This window comes from Megalops cyprinoides, chromosome 7 (genome assembly GCF_013368585.1).
Source record: "Megalops cyprinoides isolate fMegCyp1 chromosome 7, fMegCyp1.pri, whole genome shotgun sequence".
NCBI classification, from domain to species: Eukaryota; Metazoa; Chordata; class Actinopteri; order Elopiformes; family Megalopidae; genus Megalops; species Megalops cyprinoides.
In genome coordinates, this window is record NC_050589.1 from 33,303,848 (window position 1) to 33,322,686 (window position 18,839).

Below are 18,839 nucleotides of genomic sequence, written 5' to 3' on the forward strand. Positions count from 1 at the left end.
TGCAAACAACAATAAAACCAAAATAAATCTGTCGGCACAGCCCGCCAACACTATGTCCAAAAACAAACACAACAGCTGGAGTGTGCTGATCAACAATATCTTCACACTCAGTCGAACCATCATGCTTGATGCAGAAAACGGTTCACGTTGTTTCTTGTTGAGAAAGAGGGTTTACCTGTACACTTCAGCAGGGCAAGGAGAAGCTGATTTTTGCCATCTGTGAATAAAATACAAAAAAAAGAAAATTTAAAACAGAACCAGATTTCTTCAAGGTGACTGTCAAACCTGCTGGTTGTGCTGTTTTTTTTTGTTTTTTTTTTAAAAAAAAAGCTCTACCCCAACCCACCTTCTACGAATTTCTGCAGGTTCTCCACCAGGGATTTGATGGAGCTGGGGAGGTTCCAAGGGTCCTCCTGGATGTTCTTGTGGATCATGTGGCGGCAGCGGGCAGTCCAGTCATCTGTGTGGCGGATTTCTGTGCAGCAGACGGGAGCACGTGTGAGAGCTGTGCTTTAACAGCTCTGATGGGGACTCCTAGCCGCTCTTAGGAGTATAACGCTGCAGCTAATTACTCAAGCTGAGAGTCACATAACCCCATTCTTGGAAGGCTGCAGGCTTTTGACCCAGTAAAACACTTAGCCGCCAGATTCATCACTGCAATGATCAAACCAATTTAGCATCCTTTCTGAGTGATATGGGTTTAACGAGAGCTGGAAAACATGCCAGACTGGCCATCCATGGACTGGCACTAAAGTAGCCCTGCCCTGCAGTTCCCTAAAACTACGCCACAACATACAGTCTGTAACAGATGAAGAGCATAGGCAAGTCTTGGGAAGTATCTGCATATTACTATTTTCGATTACAATCAACTGATCATTGTTTTTACAGTTTTATTTCCCTGTTTATTACACTGTGTACTTTGTTTTCATACGTATTTTTACTACTTTCATTTAGAGGCAGTTTTCATAAGAACTCGAAATACGCAAGACCACAGATATGTTTTGTGAGTTCTCCTTTTTTGGAAGTCCCCTTAAATACTGGTGTCAGAGAAGTATTGCATAAAATACAACAGCAAGTCACTGCCAAAAGCACCTCCAAATAACAACAACAGCAAAAACAACAACAGCATTGTTGTTATTAATTCTATTGCTACTATTACCACTATTACCAGTATTACTACTACTACTACTACTACTAATAATAATAATAATGTATGAATATATTAACATATTGATTTTAAATCAAAATGTTTTACTCAAGTATGGGCTGACTAGATAATAAGCACAGCCTGTAACCAGAACAGGTTACTTCATTTTCTTTATGAAATGTGAATGTGCTTAATGGAGTATCATATTTATTGTCTGTACACAATCCGACTATAATTTGTGTCCTACACAAGTATTTGTTAACTGATGACAGTAATGCTATTTTGGACATTGTTTAACTGCCTGAGCTGTAAGACTACAATCACAAGTTGACAAATTATCACCAATTACATAGTAAGTATCACAATAACATGACACCGCCTGCCAAAAATACTTGTCATCACTGATAAAATATTATGATCTATTACAACTGAAGTGAATGTACATAGGTGAAGGTCCACAATATGTTTTCATTAGGTGATTCTTAAGTGGTACCTGGCTGACTGCAATCCATGGGAAAATGCTTGGTTTCCTCGCTGGCCTTGGTCATGACAGGGCCTTTGAGGAGACTGTTAATGGAATCAACCTGCAGAGAAAGACACACAGTAAGCAATCTGCCCACACCTAGTCTTCTCGAACAATCTGCACTGTCAGGGGCTGTTTACAATGGCAAGAGCCAGTGGAAGTGAGAGGGCCTGAATCTGCTGTGTCTGGTTCTGGACTGAGACGGTTTTTTATAGGATGAGATGAGACTCAGTGTCAGAGGTCACCCAAGGAGGGTGGGACACGGACTGGGCCGCCCGGGCAGAGCCCCATCTGGGCGGTGCATGGCTGCGAGCGGGCGCCAGTGGGAGACGCGATTGAAGATAATGCGCTAAAGATGCGGAGCGCCTTTATCAGAATCATCTGCGCCAAGCGCTCCTGATCTCATCCGCCTGAGGAGTGCTGTAACCCGATAGGGCTGACACAGACGCATTCACTCCACAACAAAAAATACAAATCAATGAGCGCGTCACCCAAAGCTGCTTCAGGGACAGTGCCAGGCACCCGTATCAGTGACGTCCCTGAGACCTGATGCTTACTATGAAAGATCTGCTTAAACCAGGCCAAACTACAGCCAGAGTTTAAGGACCACAGGCAGCTACAGGGTGTATTAAGGGGGTAATACAACACAGCATTTATTTAGGTTGGAACACAAGTAGCAATATTTAACCTAATACTAATAATGATAATATGGGAAATATGGGATCTAATACCGGGCCTGGTGGTAATACTGGAAGTAATATGGGTAGTTATACTGGTAGGAATAATAGTGATGATATGTAGTACTACTGGGCCAGGTAGTACAACTTATTCGAATAAAGGCAGTTTTAACAGTTGTAACTTGGATAGCATTCCGGGCAGAAACACCACTCATCATGTATGCAAGTAGTACATGCATGTAGTAAGTAGTGTAAGTAATAATACTGGTAGTAATATGGGAAGCAATATGTTTGGTAGTTAGTAATGCTGGTAGGAATACGGGTAAAAATACTGGACCCACTAGTCATATAATGTAAGTAGTACATGTTTCTAATAAGTAATGTAAGAAGTAATACTGGTAGTAATAAGGGAAGCAACATGTTTGGTGACTATTAAAACTGATAGTCATATGGGATGTAACAGGTTCAGTATGTAGTAATGCGGGTATAAATACTGGACCTGATTAAAAAGGTGCTCCAGACAGCCATGCAGTTTGTCCTGTTTGTCCGACGGGATTCTCATGTCACACGGCAGCTCGTCGCCTAGAAACAACAATCGTTCCAAAAGATCACAATCACGGGTACCCGGCAGAGTACTAATACATGCTGCGATGCGAGTTTTATTTCAACACCAACCACACTGTTTCTGCTTGCATACAGAGCTGTGCTGCGGTTACATGGAATAATGGTTGGGCTAATTGTGTTTGTAACTAAAAGGCTGCAGGTTCACTTGCTGGGAAGGCCACTGATGCTGCGCCCATGAGTGAGGTATATAAACTGTATTACTTCGGTAAATACCCAGCAAATACCCCAGAGAGGACAGTAAACAACCTGAATGTTACACAAGTTGTACTGAATAAGGGAACGTGAGAGTATGTAAGGGTATGTGAGAATGTGAGAATTTGTGAGAATGTATCTTAAGTACCAGAGTTACTGCAATCAGATTGTAGTGATGTCTGTATGTGTTTTATGCCTTCGTGCAGTCTGCTGGGTTGGAAACCATTAGACACTGTTCTTGCAGGAACCTGCAGAGGAATGCGGTAGATTACGAATTGGAAAGGATGATGCACTGCACTGTGAGGGGGAGAGAGATTTGTCAGCGCATCGTGTCGGCCCGCGTGGGGGAGCGGAGCTGAATTATCGCAGGGCGGGACCCAGGAGATGGGCGTCCGCCTCTCCGATTCCAGACTCACCTGAACCCATCTCGTCGCTCCCCAGGTAAGAGCTGTTGCTACGCACGCTGGTGTAGGACAGGACCGAGTCCCGGTTGCTGTTGCATTCGCTGGAACACACACACCCACACATGCACACACACGCACACACACAAAAAGATGGGCTTAGAGTCAAAAAGTTTATGAACGAACTGAAGCTTGTTTCCTTGCTAGCCCTGCCAAAGAACGCAGAGTCTTGTCTTTAATTACTGAAATGCTCCTGCTCTTCTTCTAATTGGCTACAACAGCATGATCCAAACCGTATGGGTATCAATCAATCCGTTCTCATGTGCTCCGAGGATGCTGCAGCTGTGCGGCCACTGACGCAATGCACAGATCTGTGTATTCTCCGTTTTTTGCACATACGTCTCCTCTGAAGGCTTTCCACGGCCTGCCTCGATTACATCACCACTTTCTATAAATCTCCATATAGAAACGCATGTGGAAAACGTTACCGTGAGGAGACATATTGTTCCTCACACAGTCAGCAAAGCGTGTGTCCATACTTAAAGTATCGCATGATATGTGGAAACAACGTATGTGAAGAGAACAATAAAAAACAAGCACATTTATAGAGAGAAGTGGGCAGTCTGGGGCTTTTTTCCACCTTACAAACCATGTTGGCCTTTACAAACTCTTTTTTTTAGTTCTATGTGCCATTCAGCATCCAAATAACACCCATTCGTCATCCACACAATTTGCGTTCATCTTTATCAAGACAAGTTTAAAATCATGGTGCAGAGCCCTGTAAAGAGCCTTTTGCTGTACACAGTCGGGACAGGAAAATCTCTGTTTGAGTTGCAAGGAAGTCAGGGGGAGATTATATCAAATTTGTTATTTTCTTTTCCCAGTAACCTTGGTTTCGGCATGCTAGAAAGATTCTAGAAATGACTGCAGAAGGAAATCCATTCAGAGATATGCAAGGTGTAAACACTAAACACGTTCATCATTCACCATTTCAAAGCATATACATATATATATATATATATATATATATATACACTAAACATGACAAAAACAAAAAACAAAGGGTAGAAGACATTACACTATGCTAAAGCAGAAATGTTGTAATGGGACACTGGTAACAGAAATTGATTTTCAGTATCAGTCTGTGACTAGCTTAATACTGTAAATCATCAATCATGTAATGGAGACCAAGCTCCCAGACGGTGTTGGTGGCTGAGGTTTAGCCTCCAGGGGGCACCAAACCACATTGTGGCTTGCAGATGGCAATGATTCAGACCACACTGACACACCTCCAGCATTGACAGCCATGCCACAGGAGCGTCACCACAGTGATGTGAAAAAGAAAACACTGCCCACACTGTTTCAGGGACAACATCTGAGGTGCATAGCTACTGCTGGAATATAGACACACACAGACACAGACACGCACACACGCAGACACACGCAGACACACACACACACACACACACACACACACACACACACACACACACACGCACACACAGACACACACACACACGCAGACACGCGCACGCAGACACACACACGCGCACGCAGACACACACACACACACACACACACACACACACACACACACACACACACACACACACACACACAGACACACACACACACACACACACACATGCACACACACACACACACACACACACACACACACACACACACAGACACACAGACATACACAGACATACACAGACACATGGACGCGCGCACACGCACACGCACACACACACACACACACACACAGACACATGGACACACACACACAGACACATGGACACACACACACACACACACACACACACACACACACACACACAGACACACACAGACACACACACACACACAGACACACACACAGACACACACAAACACACACTCTCCCTTTCCAACTAACCCTTCACCCACACACTTATGTGCTGTATTGCAGAAAGTGAGAGGTGTGTCACTGACACATTGTAAATGTATTTGAAATATTTTGATAGGCGACCGCATAAATTCAATGCACTTTTTCACAGCCAAGAACACTGCGGTCTTGGTGGACCCGTTCAGTGTTATTTCAGGACGGCCAGTTTATGTTCATTTGGTCCTGAAACTATGTACCCTGTGCCTTTCTGCTGTGCTATAGCATTGATGTAGTTGAGAGTTGAGAATGAAACAAGAGAGCTGTCTCTGGCTGTTTCCGCTGACAGTATTCACATTAAGGCCTGGGATAACACACCTGTAAACACTCTGCCTCATTGACATGCCGGTGGACCCAGAGAGATACGAAGAAATCTGAAAATACTCCCTCTGAATAAACTGGATGTGAATGGGCCGCTTGTTGGGACGCAAACATACAGCTGTGAGTATTTTGGTATTCTGCTCAGTTTTGATCTAGGCTTCTTTGGTGCGGCGAGAAAGAGTTTCCTTCTCAACGGGGCTTACGTAATCCCTGAGGAGACCGGGCCTCACTTTCCCACATTGCCCTCGGGGCGTGGGGTGTTTCCAAATTTAGTCCTGCCACAGCCAGAAATGGAGACCACAGTCAGCTGGGCCCATAAAGTATTATTCTGACCACGCCGGCCGGCTGGTTAGGCCGGGCCGTCGCCCAGAGGAAACTGGGAGACACATGTGGACTTGTGTGGGCATTAGACAGACAATCTGGTCATCCTCTTGCTGGACATTGAATTAAGAAACAAAAAACCAAGTTCGCTTGGCAATTACATCACAGGCTTGTCCAACTGGGAGCACAAGACAAGGCTACGCGGGGTGCGGATACAAGTTGTTTTCTATAATGAGACATGCGAAATATAATGAGAGACCAGGCCGAGGCAGGCATTTCATTTGGGCGTATGGCATGCTGTTTCGCCCCAGCCCTTTAGGGTGGCAGACAGAACCCAGGCTTATCTAAAAAAAATATCTAAATTGACTTCTTAATGACAACACAAACAGACTGGCAAGCATGGAAATTGTAAGAAAAAACTGTGGTATTTTTAGTCTTTTATCCATCTAGAACCATATTACAAGGGGACGATGCGAGCTATTGTTAGGATTCAACTGGCCATCTGTATGCTATTACCACTTAAAGCAGAATGTTGTGCATAACGTTAAAAAAAAACACATCTTAGCCCCGTTCCTCTTATGATCGTATATTTCCCAGGAAGAGCTGGGATGTTAACCATAAGTAAGCCTATATTTGGTGCAACATGGTCCTCCTTACCTATAGGAGTCTCTGTAGCTCATGGTGTCATGGCCCGAATCCTCCTGGTCGTCCTCAGACACTTTGAAGCACACCCTCTTGATCCCGCCGGACTCCGTCTTGTCCAGGTCCCCCTCCTCAGACACGAGCGAGGTGGGCGGAGTCTCCTCAGAGATAGGAGGCTCACAGCCCTCGGGCTGGGTGGGCTCCGTTATGGAGGACAAAAGACTGAGGGGTGGTGGGGGTGGGGGTGTGGGATGGGGGGGAATGAGAGAAAAGACAAAAAAACAATGAGGGGCGAGGACGGCAAAAATATTTGAACTTCCCTCAATGGTGTTGTGGCTTCAGTCGCCATTCCGTTTGGGTTTGCCCCGGAAATATTTTTGGTGCACGACCCCTTCCCTGAAGCCCAGAACATAAAATAAAACGCATAACAGACGGGGAAAAACAATGAGGATTTCACAGACGGCTGAGGTCATGACCTTTGGTTACACGGCACACATTGCTGAAGTTCCAAACTAGCTATGCAAGTTGTCTAAAAAAGGGTTTTCTTCAAATCAGTCTCGATTGCTAAACCGCAATGTGCAGATTGCTGAACTGGGCCTACCCCTCTGTATTAAAGCAGTGCGGGCGAGGCAGTGAGACCGCAGTCAGGATTTCAGTGCAGCCCCCGCCCACTGATGCCTGCCACTTACACGTCTATCTGCGCCACGTATTGCCGCATCTCCTTGACGGCCACGTCCATGCGGTTGAAGAGCCGGATGTAGGCGTCCTGGGCCTCCATGTCCTCCTGCTTGAGGAGAAAGCTCAGGCCGCCCCCTTCCTCCTGGGCCGTCCTGCCGTCCAGGCTTCGGTCCAGCGGCGACCCCTCGCCATCGGCGAGGCCGTCCTCCTCTCCGTTCTCCAGGCTGTGGCAGCTAAAGGATGGGGCGGCCATGCTGGTGACGCAGTGCTGCGTGTGGGACATGGGGTTCAGGTTCGCTGCGGAGACAAAACAGCACAAAGTGAGCTCTTGAGTACCATTACCAACCAGTATTAGCAGCTGTAGTAATAGTAAGTCTTAGCTGGAATATATTTATCTAGACACTTTTATCAGGACGAAATGTAAGACTATTATGGCAAGATATATTCAGTGAATTTATCAGAAGTTATCAACGAGCATTATAGAAGCCATGGACAGGACTGCCGATTAAGTGCCAATTCCAATCAGAAACACATTTGTAAGAAGAATAATGCAAACTATCAAAACTTGTTTTTTAGGCAAAAGGTACCTTCTAAAGACTTGCATGAGAGAAAACAGGAAGTGAAAAGGATGTCAGTATTCACAAACACGCTTCTTATTAAAGAAGCACTACACAGATAGTGCAAAAAGGTGTGAATTCACATTGGTAAAACTGTACAGCAAGCAGACTGAAAAGATCAAGGGCAGCCGCATCGCGAAAAATGAAATCAGCTGCGACTGAGCGTGAAGCAAAAAAAAAAAAAAATCCCTGCAAAACGTTTTCACGGGACGGAGCTGCCAAGCAGATGTCGAAATGAGAAAGGGTCTGAAACAATACAAACACCAGTCTTCCAGCCAAGAGAGAGTTTGCCACTGCTACGGCTCAGGAGCATAGCCACAGTGAGATGACGTGTAGGGTGACAAACCAGACATCGATTGGTAGCAGTCACAGCAAACACAGGGGCCAGATGGACCACAGCCACACCTGTTCAGACCATGTTCTACCTGCTCCGGCACTCACATGGTAAGTGGCAGCAGTTATTTGGTATACGAACAATTAAACATACACATGAAGAAAGCAGTTTACCACAAAAATGTGTCTTAAAGATGGTTTGGAACAGCAGCAAACACACAGACACACACTCACACACCAGATTGTGGTTAACCAGGTTCGCCTCTCGAGCGTGACCTGATGGAGATGATTAGCCAGGAGGCAGGAGACTCCACTAATTTACAGCGGGAATTGTTAATACGGCAAAGCAGAACATTTACTGGGCTCATTTCTCAAAAACACGTCTTAAACTGTGGGGTTTAATTGCTATTTTACGACTTCTAATTAATCACACACGCCCCATTGAGGACAATCAGTCAAAATGATCCCTTTATTTCAAGCAGGAAAAAGGCAGTTAATTTCTATAACAACATATTGACAAAATACTGTTTCTTTCTGCAGTTATGAAATTCTACAGTATGACCTCTTAAAAAATATGAGGTCAAAGACAAAAAACTCAGAACAAAAGACCCATTATCACTCTGCTCGAAGCACCACATGTACCAAACAATTGGGAATTTTTCATCCATCGTTATCTTAACTGAAGCTCTGAGGCCTATGAACTGAAGCTCTGACAAACTTGCATTAGTGAAGCTCTTTAATGTCTCAAATGTCTGTGTGCTGCAGTTCTGTGGCTTGAGTGGCTTCATCTAAGATGCCATTATCCTGAAGCTCTGAGGCCTGCATACCGAAGCTCTGAAGTCCACTCTTAAATCTGTACTGAAGCTCAGAACCCTGTGTACCGAAGTTTAAAAAAGTCTGTGTTAATAATCCCCAGAGGTCTGTGCACTGATGTTTTGAAATCTGTGTACTGAAGCTTTGAGAAGCTTGTTACAGCTAAGCATATGGAAGCTTTGAGGCAAGTATACGGAAATCAGAAGCCGATGTGACTGAAGCTCTGACATAACTGTAATTAGGCTCAGAGTTAACTGTAACAAAGCTGCATGGCAAGTGTAGCTCTGAAGCCCTGATGTAATTGTACTGAAGCTCTGAGGCAAGTGTATGGAAACTCTGAGAGCCCTGTTTTACTGACCCTCTTAGGCCTGCACTGGAACCCGGAGAAGAGTCTCACCTTGATCTGGGTCAAGGCCGAAGAAGGAGTTCTTGCGGCCAAAGCGGATGCTGAAGGTGCGACCGGTGGACGTGGGGGTCTTGGGGTAGGACACCTGCATCAAGTTGACGTGACAGTTGGTGGGGACAAAGTCCATGCAGCCCAGAGGGTGGGGCTTGGTGGTGGCTTGTTTAAACGTGGGCCAGGCCTTGCTCCTCAGCTCCTGTGCAAACTGAAATACGAGACAAATGAAACGATGACATTATCATGACCATGCGTTAACATAAAGGAATCATTTCAAGTTTGACGCAAGTTCAACAAATGAATCCTGCAGTCCAAGTAGTTTTGTTAACCATTTTTCATTTTTATTGTACTAACAAATTAACGTCACAGTATGCACTTATGACAAATTCAGCAAATACCAAATACAAATTTTGTGAAATGGAAGATGACTTTTGAGGTGGGCAGTCAAATGCATTATGTGATCATATGTTGCAGTATAGCATATAGGCACAACCATATTCTTTAAAAAAAAGAAACAGTTTCACACAGATTTCTGAATATTATTTTACATTTACATTTATTTATTTAGCAGACGTTTTTATCCAAAGCGACTTACAGAAGTGCATACATATTATCCATTTGTAAGCTACTTTTAAAAGTCACACTTTAGGCACAATAGTTAGCAATGTATTTATAAACTGAGATCCAGTCACATAATCATCCCACAAGAGCATGAAGCTGAACTAAGTGGTCAAGCGGCTCATCTTAAGGGACTTTACATAGCGATCATGCAGCTCTCAGTGATGAGTGGGAGGTGAGGCTTGGGCGGCTCACCTGCTGGTAGCTGCAGATTCGCCTACGGATGCTTTCCAGCTTGGTGTCGCAGATGTTCCTGAACTCGTACTGCGGCATGGACACCATGCGGTCACTCTGAGACATCAGCTGGCTGCAGTTCTTAACAAACTGGTTGTCGTCTCCGGCGAACGCCTCCAAGATCTGACAGGCAAGACCAAAAAAGTCTTAACAATTCTCATCAAGAGCAAGCAGTGAAAATGTGGTCCAAAGCTGAAGTCAGTAATTTGCAATTTTCTGATCATGACTTTACAGTATTTACTAGGCATGCTCAGAAGACAAGAAAAAGTAAATGTGACAAATGCATCAGTGCTTCTGTGGTTTCCAATATTTGTCCTGTCAAAATAAGTGGGGAAATCCACAGCTGATTGGTATATCAGATTTTATGCTAAAAGTTTGAACCATGAAAAATTTGTTTGGGAGTAGTGGGTGGTAAAAATGATGAAAACCGAAACGGAGCATGCCAAACCAAACTGTCACACATATGCTGCGCGGTCTAGGGCAAAATCCTGACCGATGAGGCCCTGAAGAGGAGCCTACCTTGGATGTGAGGCTGAAGCAGCCCTTGGGCTCCACCATCTTCTCCAGCACATGGCTCTTGACGCCCGCGGTGCTGACGTACTCATAGACCACACCATGCTCCAGGTGCACATTGTCAACAGTCATGCTGACCAGGGGGCCATCATCTGAGATGCTCATCTTCCCCAGACCCTTCACCGGATCTAAAGGACACAAACCAGTACACAATTACAGTGAAGAACAAAGATTCTTTGAAGGTGGAGGCAGGGGCAGAAAATTAGCAATCCTCTAATTTGCTTCCAATCTGTTCTGCTTCCATCTATGACAGATGTGACTACTCTTTTAATCTCTGTTTCCTGCCAAAGCTATCCAATCAATGAGAAAAAACAAGATAGCTTCAAGTCATACAGAGCAGCTTCATTTTAAAAAGCTGCAATGAGAGGGGCCAGCATTTTAACAACACAATAAACATATTACGCTAACACAAACAAAGAGGCACATAGAGAGCACGCATTCAGATATGACTAATAAAACCATGGTAAACAGTTTTTTCTGCAAGAAAGCAAGCCATTCTCTCACAGTATTAATGCCAATAAAACTTCCTCTCCTGTCTTCAAAGAGAAGATTTGAAAAGCTGCAAACGTCTAATTTTACAAATGGCTACACAAGTCAAATCATTTTTAATACCTTAGCTGAGGTGCACTGAAAGCCAGCACACCCTGTCTCTCCAAAAGATTTAGGAAGAGTCTGACTCTCATAACTGCATTTAGGTTTCCCAGACTTTCCACTGTTGAGAGATTGGAAAAATGACACTGCTTCTGGGAAATGGTCTGTGTGAGAGTGGCCACAGTTGCCCAGAGCATCCATTCAGCTTATTTCAATCCCCAGAAGCAGAAAAATGAACTTAAGTTCCACTCCTTCCTCCTTGAGGCGTTTCGCTCTAAAACTTCTTAACCTACGTTTAACTCTTATTGAGAGATGAGGGTTGTCTGCTAAGCCCTTCTAGAGATTTGGCAGAACAGATTAACAGGACACACAAAGAGCTTTGTGAAGTGTAAAATTCCCAACTTTCCCAACTATTCCCAACACCTCATCTCTCAACATCTCTCAGTGCCCATCCCCCCACATCCACTGCCGCTGCTGGGCCTAAGATGCAGAGTGTGTGCCACATCAGCAGAAGAGACAGTTGAGTCTGTTCCATTGCTCCTCCTCTAGTATGGCTAAAGAGCCTTTCCTTTAAAGACAGAAGCCACCTGATCGCTGACCGTCAGAGGAGGATAAAAAATTCAGATTTACATCATATGACGTGAAAGGGACCAGGTTTTGTAGATGACCCCCTTCCTACCACGCTGATGTGACTTTTCCCTGCGTCTGTTTCCGCCGCTCAGACGCCGCTGGGGAGCCGACAGCCGGGTCGGTCCATTAGGCTTTACGCTGCTTCACTGGAGAGTTTGCGTGCTCATGCTGACATCTGGCACCGTTAATGAACTGTGTGGAGTCTCCCCTCCAAATCGGCAGCGGCATTTGAAACGACGAGGCAAACTTGATTTTCGGCAAGGCCGTCCGCTTTGGCATAATTTTCGGCAACGCCGTCTGTTTCAGCTGACTTTGAGAATGACTAATGCAGGCTCATAACCATAACTGTGCCGTGGGATTTTTTTTTTCCTCTGCCCACTACTATAATGCTATAGGGCTGAGGATTTCATCTCGCGCATGACTTTTTTTTTATGAATATGCTCTGTATCTTTCAACTGAAATAGCAGGCTTCGTTTCCCCTCCACCAGGCCCCACAACCTCAGGTGCTTCCTCTCTGAAAGCCACAGGGGGACGTGGACAGGCAGATACCTGTTCCGTTCGTGACATCATCTTCCTCGGTTTCTGATCCTGTTGCTGAAGTGAACCTGTCACTGATCAGGGACCTCTCCTCCTCCGCATCCTCGAATGTCCTGTACACCCACTGGGTGAGGCCCTGTGTGGACAGATCAGAGCAACCAAGGCTTAGCAACACCGTTTCAGCCGACAACGCATATTCACAGCACAGTGGCAATGGTACAATGGCTTTAGGGTGTCTGCCAGCACGAAATATCACAGAACTTAAGCAAGCATACCCTAGCTATCAAAATGCATTAACAGATTTTTATGGTCTTTCATGGATAAAAATAAATAAATAACACAAAATGGGGTGTACGCAACGCAATTCAAGTTTGAGTATGAATTTTTATCATGTGTTGCATGTGTATAAGGGGTCACTGAACTGAAACAAAAAGGGCTGTGGAAGAAATGAAGAAATCTAACCCTTTCCAGGGCTCATTACTCAAACTTTAAGGAAAAAGCACATTACAGTTAGATTAATAGAAGCCTTAATATCAACGTACTATGCTCATTGCCAGTACCTGGATGAACATTTATGGTTGCTACTTAACTGTGAATGTGGCATAATAATAATAATAACCATAATAATAAATAATCACAAAAATAATAATAATAAAGAAGAGTTTAATTAAAACTGAGAGTGTGCCCTGAAAGCATTGCAGTATTTGGCCTCTGGCAGTTCTTACCAGTTCCTGTTGCTCCTCGCTGGTGCGATGACCTGAGAAGTGGTCCAGGACCTCCAGGTAGCTGTCAGCATTGACGTTGTTGCCGTTGACTTTGAGCACGCACTGTCCCGGCTGCAGGCCCGCAGACGCGGCTTCTGACCCTGGGGGCCGGAGACAGAACACCCCCCACACACAGGTCAGCATGCTCACCTCTCTGCATTCATTATCTCCAACTGCCCTTTCGAGCTGGCGACACCAGCTCTTTAGAATAATTAGCTGATTGTCATTCAAGAGGATCAGCATAACGAGAAGGTTATCTAGACACTGTGCCATGCTTTCCCCTGAAAGGATGCATTCATTCAAGTGATATTTACCCCTTCACTGGTCATGAGCGAAGTTTGATCTTACAGCATTCAATATTTTACTGATTTAATGCAGGATGTTTTTTTTCTTTTTTGAGAAGGGGATTACTTTTTGGACGATCCTCTTACTGTTTGCCTACAAATAGACATTATGAAAAGGAAAAAAAAACATACAGATGATTTATTTCCTCTACATCTATTGACTCTAGCTGAACAAAGACTAAGAGACAAAGAAATAACGCTTCCCATTTTGGGCCCTCCATTAACTCTGCATACTGGCCTGACAGCAGCTATTTTCTCTTATAACATATCGAAAAATACTCTAATGCCCTCCCTGCTTTTAAGAGATTGTCCTTCAACTTTAATTTTCACATCATTTTCAGGGTCCCAAGGCACTCACAGACTATGAGGACAGTTCTTTCCACATGGTGCAGCTCAGTGTTTCATTAAAAAGTAATTTTATTTTAATTGTGCGGTTGCCAAAATTCAATTTGTAGGTTCCTGGACCTGAGCTGATACAATAATTTGGTCCAAATGTCTGATGTTAATGAGGTCTAAACTGACTTAACATTTGGTATTAAAGTTATTTTCAGTCTGAATGTTTTTAGAATCCATTATTGACAGAACAAAATGAACAGGCTCACAAAGAGATTTATGGAACTTCATGCACTTTATGGGAAAGTAAAACTTGAATGTCCTAATGTGTCAAATAATGAGCTGTCCCTAAATAATTAGTTGTTCCCCCTTGGGTACAAAGTGACCAAGATTAGCAACAACGCTGGTTGGATGTGGAAAAAAAAAGTTGTTAAATTTCTTGCAAGACATTGTCATTAACAGCTATTTTAAACTGAATGCTGACTTCCAAATAGTGGCATGAAACATTAGCAGTTAGAGAAATGTGCGAATTCCTGTAGACTTAATATAGAATCACTCCGCACTAGTTATGTTCACCACATGTTTGCAGATCCTGTCAATGTTGAAGCTTCCTTCATTTTGTGCTTCACCGGTTTAACATTTCTGAAAACATATTTTTGCCTATTAAGCCATTTTTTGCCCTTGCACAAGAAAGTAATTTTTTCTCAATTCGGATGAAAAAGACAAGGAAAATGCATTTGTTAATAATGAGGTAAGCTTTGGCTGAAATGAAATCTTTGGAAGTTTCCAGTGTAAGAAGGCTCTATGCCAAGTTTGACTGACTTGGAGACAGTAGTAATCTAATGCACAGGAACTGTGCAGGGCTTAGCTGGGGTTCAGCCACAGAGATCACAAGTTGCTCAATTCTTCTCTGAGCCCTTTAAATATCTTTTGCAAGCATGAACTTTTGAGACTTTAAGGCTGGGTACATGCTTATTCTGAAACTGAAAACAGCGCTGCTAATCCTTACCCAGTAGAGATAAGTCATAGAGATACGGCCTAACAACAACATGTGTGCACTGACACACTTCCTCTTAGTTGCGTGCATGCTGTGATACGCTGTGCACAGTGACTGCTCACACGAAGCGTAGCGCTAACCGCAGTCCCCCCTTGGCCTCATCAGCTGCAGTACAGCTGAAAAGCCACAGCGAGTCCTTCTCAGTCCAAACAGGAAGGGACCTGTACGAGCTGCAACGCAGTACCACTTTTCAAGCGCTGCAGCCAACAGTTAGACCGTTGCTGACAAAGAAGCATCAAGGGATGGGATAAGGAAATTGGGGCTGTCATGTGATTGGTAGGAGCCAATAGGATTTGTGCTGCATACCTTTTCTCACTGCATGCACATAAGGAGGGGCGGAGCCGCAGATTTTGAAGGAAAGCGAGTTGCCACAGTCCGGGATCTTCACAATCCTTCAGAAAAAGAAGTGGTGAACAAAAAGAAATGGTGACATACACTTCCTACTAGCACCACTACAAAAATAATTACTATCAATGCATTTATTAACATGCAAATGTTGAATTCATGTACCATTATTGCAATAAAATAAATGATCATGACTTCAACAACAATGATGGAGCAAGTGATAAGAAAATCTGCTGAAATACATGGCCTGTGTGTGTCCATTGCGATTAAAAGAAATGGTTTGTCTTGTAAATGTTTACAACACGTCTGCCTAACAGTGCGGTTAACATGCTACACGTGTGATGACAGATTTTAAACGTGTCACAGTTCTGTACTCTTTGACCACACAACAGCAGTGGTGCAAACAGAGCCCAGGGTTTGCATGACGAGAGAACAGCATGACCTCAGCAAAGCCACAGGCACCAGAGATCTCTGAAGCCAAAATCAATTTCTTCAGAAATTTCGGTTCTCGAGAAAGTCTGAGGAAGTGAGCCTGACAAAGCTACCACCGAAGCCCCTGTCCACTTCTCACTTCTTAAAAATGGGGCAGATTTTTTCTATCATTCTATTTTTTCCACTTGTTGAGTGTAGGCAATCTAAATCATTCTAAAAAATGTAGCTGCAAGCAGCAGTGGCCAAGGGCTAAGCGGATAACTGCCAACAGTGACTTTTGGTGGGGGAATGGGGGCCTGCTTGAGAGAAAAGCCATCCCAATGTTACATCATTTTCCTTGGCATGTTGATACAACCGACTGGCACCCTCGGCCGTTGGCCGAGACAAGTGTGGACTCACTCCTTGGCTTTTGTGGCCACCAGCAACCGCAGGGATCGGCGGATGCAGAAGGACTGGTTGATCATGGTCTCCACTTCGGAGAACGGCCGCAGGAACACAAGGTCCTCGTTGATGGTGTAGATCTTCCTGCCTGTCTGCAGCCCTGCCATCTGCAGACACAAACAAACAAACACACACACACACAGGTGAGCAGCATGTAAAAAGAACAACCCACTGGGATCAGACATCAAAATTTAAACTCACCTTAACAGGATGAACACATAATCACATTAAGTTACTGATCTGCTTTGCAGATACTCTTTCCAAAGGAGACTATGCTGATATATTTTACAAGTCATCCACATGCACAGCTGAATATTAAGTGAAAGAATTCGGGATTAGTGTCTTGCCCAAGGTGCTTAACAAGTATCTGCTCAAGATCACCTTTATTCCATGAAAGCCTATTAACTGCAACACCTGCAGCTGAGGCAGATTCACGCAGCTGTTATACACACACACAGTATGAATGATTTACAACTTCTGAAAATTATTAGAGCCGAGCAGCGGACCTCTCATATCGCCTTACGCCCATAAATAGCGGAAGCCGCTGGACGTCTGCTGTAATAACAACTGAGAGGTCATGGGAGCCTGCACAGGAAAAGCCCTCCTTCTCAGACAGACCTGAAACTTGACCTCTCTCTTGCACAGATAACGCGGCTAAGCCAGAGAGCGCACGCTGCCTTGTGCGGAAGGCTCAGATTTGATTTGGAGTTATCTGGCAGGGTGACATCAGCTCACGTGATGTGAGTGATGGTGTGCCGAGGAGTGGGGGGGATAACGATATGATCCTGTTCAGTCAGGTATCTCCACAGATCTGTCTGTGTTAATGCGTGAGTCTGTCAGGGCCCAGCTGGTGCCCTGAACTCGGAGCTCTCCTCAGTAGATACGACACAATAGCATTAAACACAAAACCCTACAAATCCAGACATGCAATGAGCATATATATAAATATATTAAAGACATCGCAATCACTATGTATGCCTGTGTGTATGTGATCTTGTGTCTGTGTTTTTGAGACTGCATGGTGTGTGTGCGCGTGTGTGCATGCGTTTGTATGTGTGAGTCTGTGTCTGTGTGTTGCGATGTGTGTACGTGCAAATGCATGTCATTGCGTGGCTGTGTGTCAGTTAGTTTGCCTGTGCTGTTTGTGTATATATGGTGTGTATATATATACATGTGTGTGTGTATATTTGTGTATGCATATGCGTGTGTCTGTGTGTGTGTTTGTGTATGCGTCTGTGTGTGTGTGTGTGTGTGTGTGTAGCTCCCGTGAGAATAGGGAGCTGTGTGTTGCTCTGCCAGTAGAGCGGGGCTCTGGGTATGCCGAGTGTGGAGAGTAGCCTGAAGCGCTATGATGGAAATATGAGTAATGAGGATATGGCAGTGCCACAGTGCCACTGTCCCTGTAGCTCCCACGTCACCACATTCTGCACAGGGACAACGGGAGCCCGACTGCCACTGAGGCCCTCAACTGAGGTGTCTGCCAGAGGAGCCTGGGGGTGAGGGCGACACTGGCTGTTGGTGGCCTCTGGCTTGTGATTGATTGATGCAATTATTATTCTTTTATTTCGCAGTATCTACTGCTATAGAGGGAGACACTGTCAGTCATTTCTCACCGACACAACGCATCACACTCGACAGATTTCATTAAAAAAAAAAGCCAAAGACAAAACAAGGCCTTTGTTTGCTTGACATATCACCATAAATCCTTTCATAGTCCATCAGCACAGGTAAAATATATTGGTTGCAATTTATCTGAGTGTGTATTTGCATTTCACTATCTGAACTGGATGAAAGATATTAGACAAAAAAATCTTACTTTTGAATAATAAAAAACATCAGCATGCAGCCTTCTGTTGAGATTGATAAATGTGCTGAATGCTCTGCCACTGATCTGAGAGCAGTGGAGGTCATGCGAGGTGGTTGATAATGAAGGCTCTGTTCCCTTTCTTCCAGGCTCTGGATCAGGGCCCTTTCACACTCATCTGCTGTCGCTTTGCATGGCTTCGGTTGCCTAGCGGGCAGCCCCTGGGAAACAAGCCCCTGCTTTCTGAGGGAGGCGTTTAGCATTCTCATCTCTCCTCCTTTCAGCTTCGTGTCTTTTTAATCAGGCCCTGGGTTCGGTGATCCGCTTTGAAAGGCCAAGCTTGTCGTCTTTGGACAGGGTCACTGTTGTTCACTGAACGGAGCAAGGGGGCGCCGGCTCTTCCGTTTCCCCCCCTCGCTGTCCCGCGGAACGAGGATCGGGCCTGACGTGAGCGTTTCGCTCCGTGGCTTTTGCGGGAATCTAAACCGGCATGCCTAATTACCTTTTCCGAGCATCTCGG

At 44.6% G+C, this 18,839-nt stretch overlaps 1 protein-coding gene across 1 annotated transcript in view; it reads right to left on the minus strand.

The window, feature by feature from the left end:
- The window catches only part of LOC118780531 (phosphatidylinositol 3,4,5-trisphosphate-dependent Rac exchanger 1 protein-like), a 99,738-nt gene that overhangs the window by 9,289 nt on the left and 71,610 nt on the right, over positions 1 to 18,839 (minus strand). The window contains exons 18-31 of the mRNA XM_036533076.1: positions 16,474 to 16,622; positions 15,604 to 15,689; positions 13,525 to 13,664; positions 12,812 to 12,935; positions 10,988 to 11,169; positions 10,430 to 10,591; positions 9,614 to 9,824; positions 7,465 to 7,750; positions 6,791 to 6,997; positions 3,580 to 3,668; positions 2,847 to 2,929; positions 1,641 to 1,731; positions 347 to 475; positions 176 to 217 (exon numbers count right to left, since the gene is read on the minus strand). Of these exons, the coding sequence (XP_036388969.1) occupies positions 176 to 217; positions 347 to 475; positions 1,641 to 1,731; positions 2,847 to 2,929; positions 3,580 to 3,668; positions 6,791 to 6,997; positions 7,465 to 7,750; positions 9,614 to 9,824; positions 10,430 to 10,591; positions 10,988 to 11,169; positions 12,812 to 12,935; positions 13,525 to 13,664; positions 15,604 to 15,689; positions 16,474 to 16,622 (1,981 nt within the window). The remainder of the gene's footprint in view (positions 1 to 175; positions 218 to 346; positions 476 to 1,640; positions 1,732 to 2,846; positions 2,930 to 3,579; positions 3,669 to 6,790; positions 6,998 to 7,464; positions 7,751 to 9,613; positions 9,825 to 10,429; positions 10,592 to 10,987; positions 11,170 to 12,811; positions 12,936 to 13,524; positions 13,665 to 15,603; positions 15,690 to 16,473; positions 16,623 to 18,839) is intronic.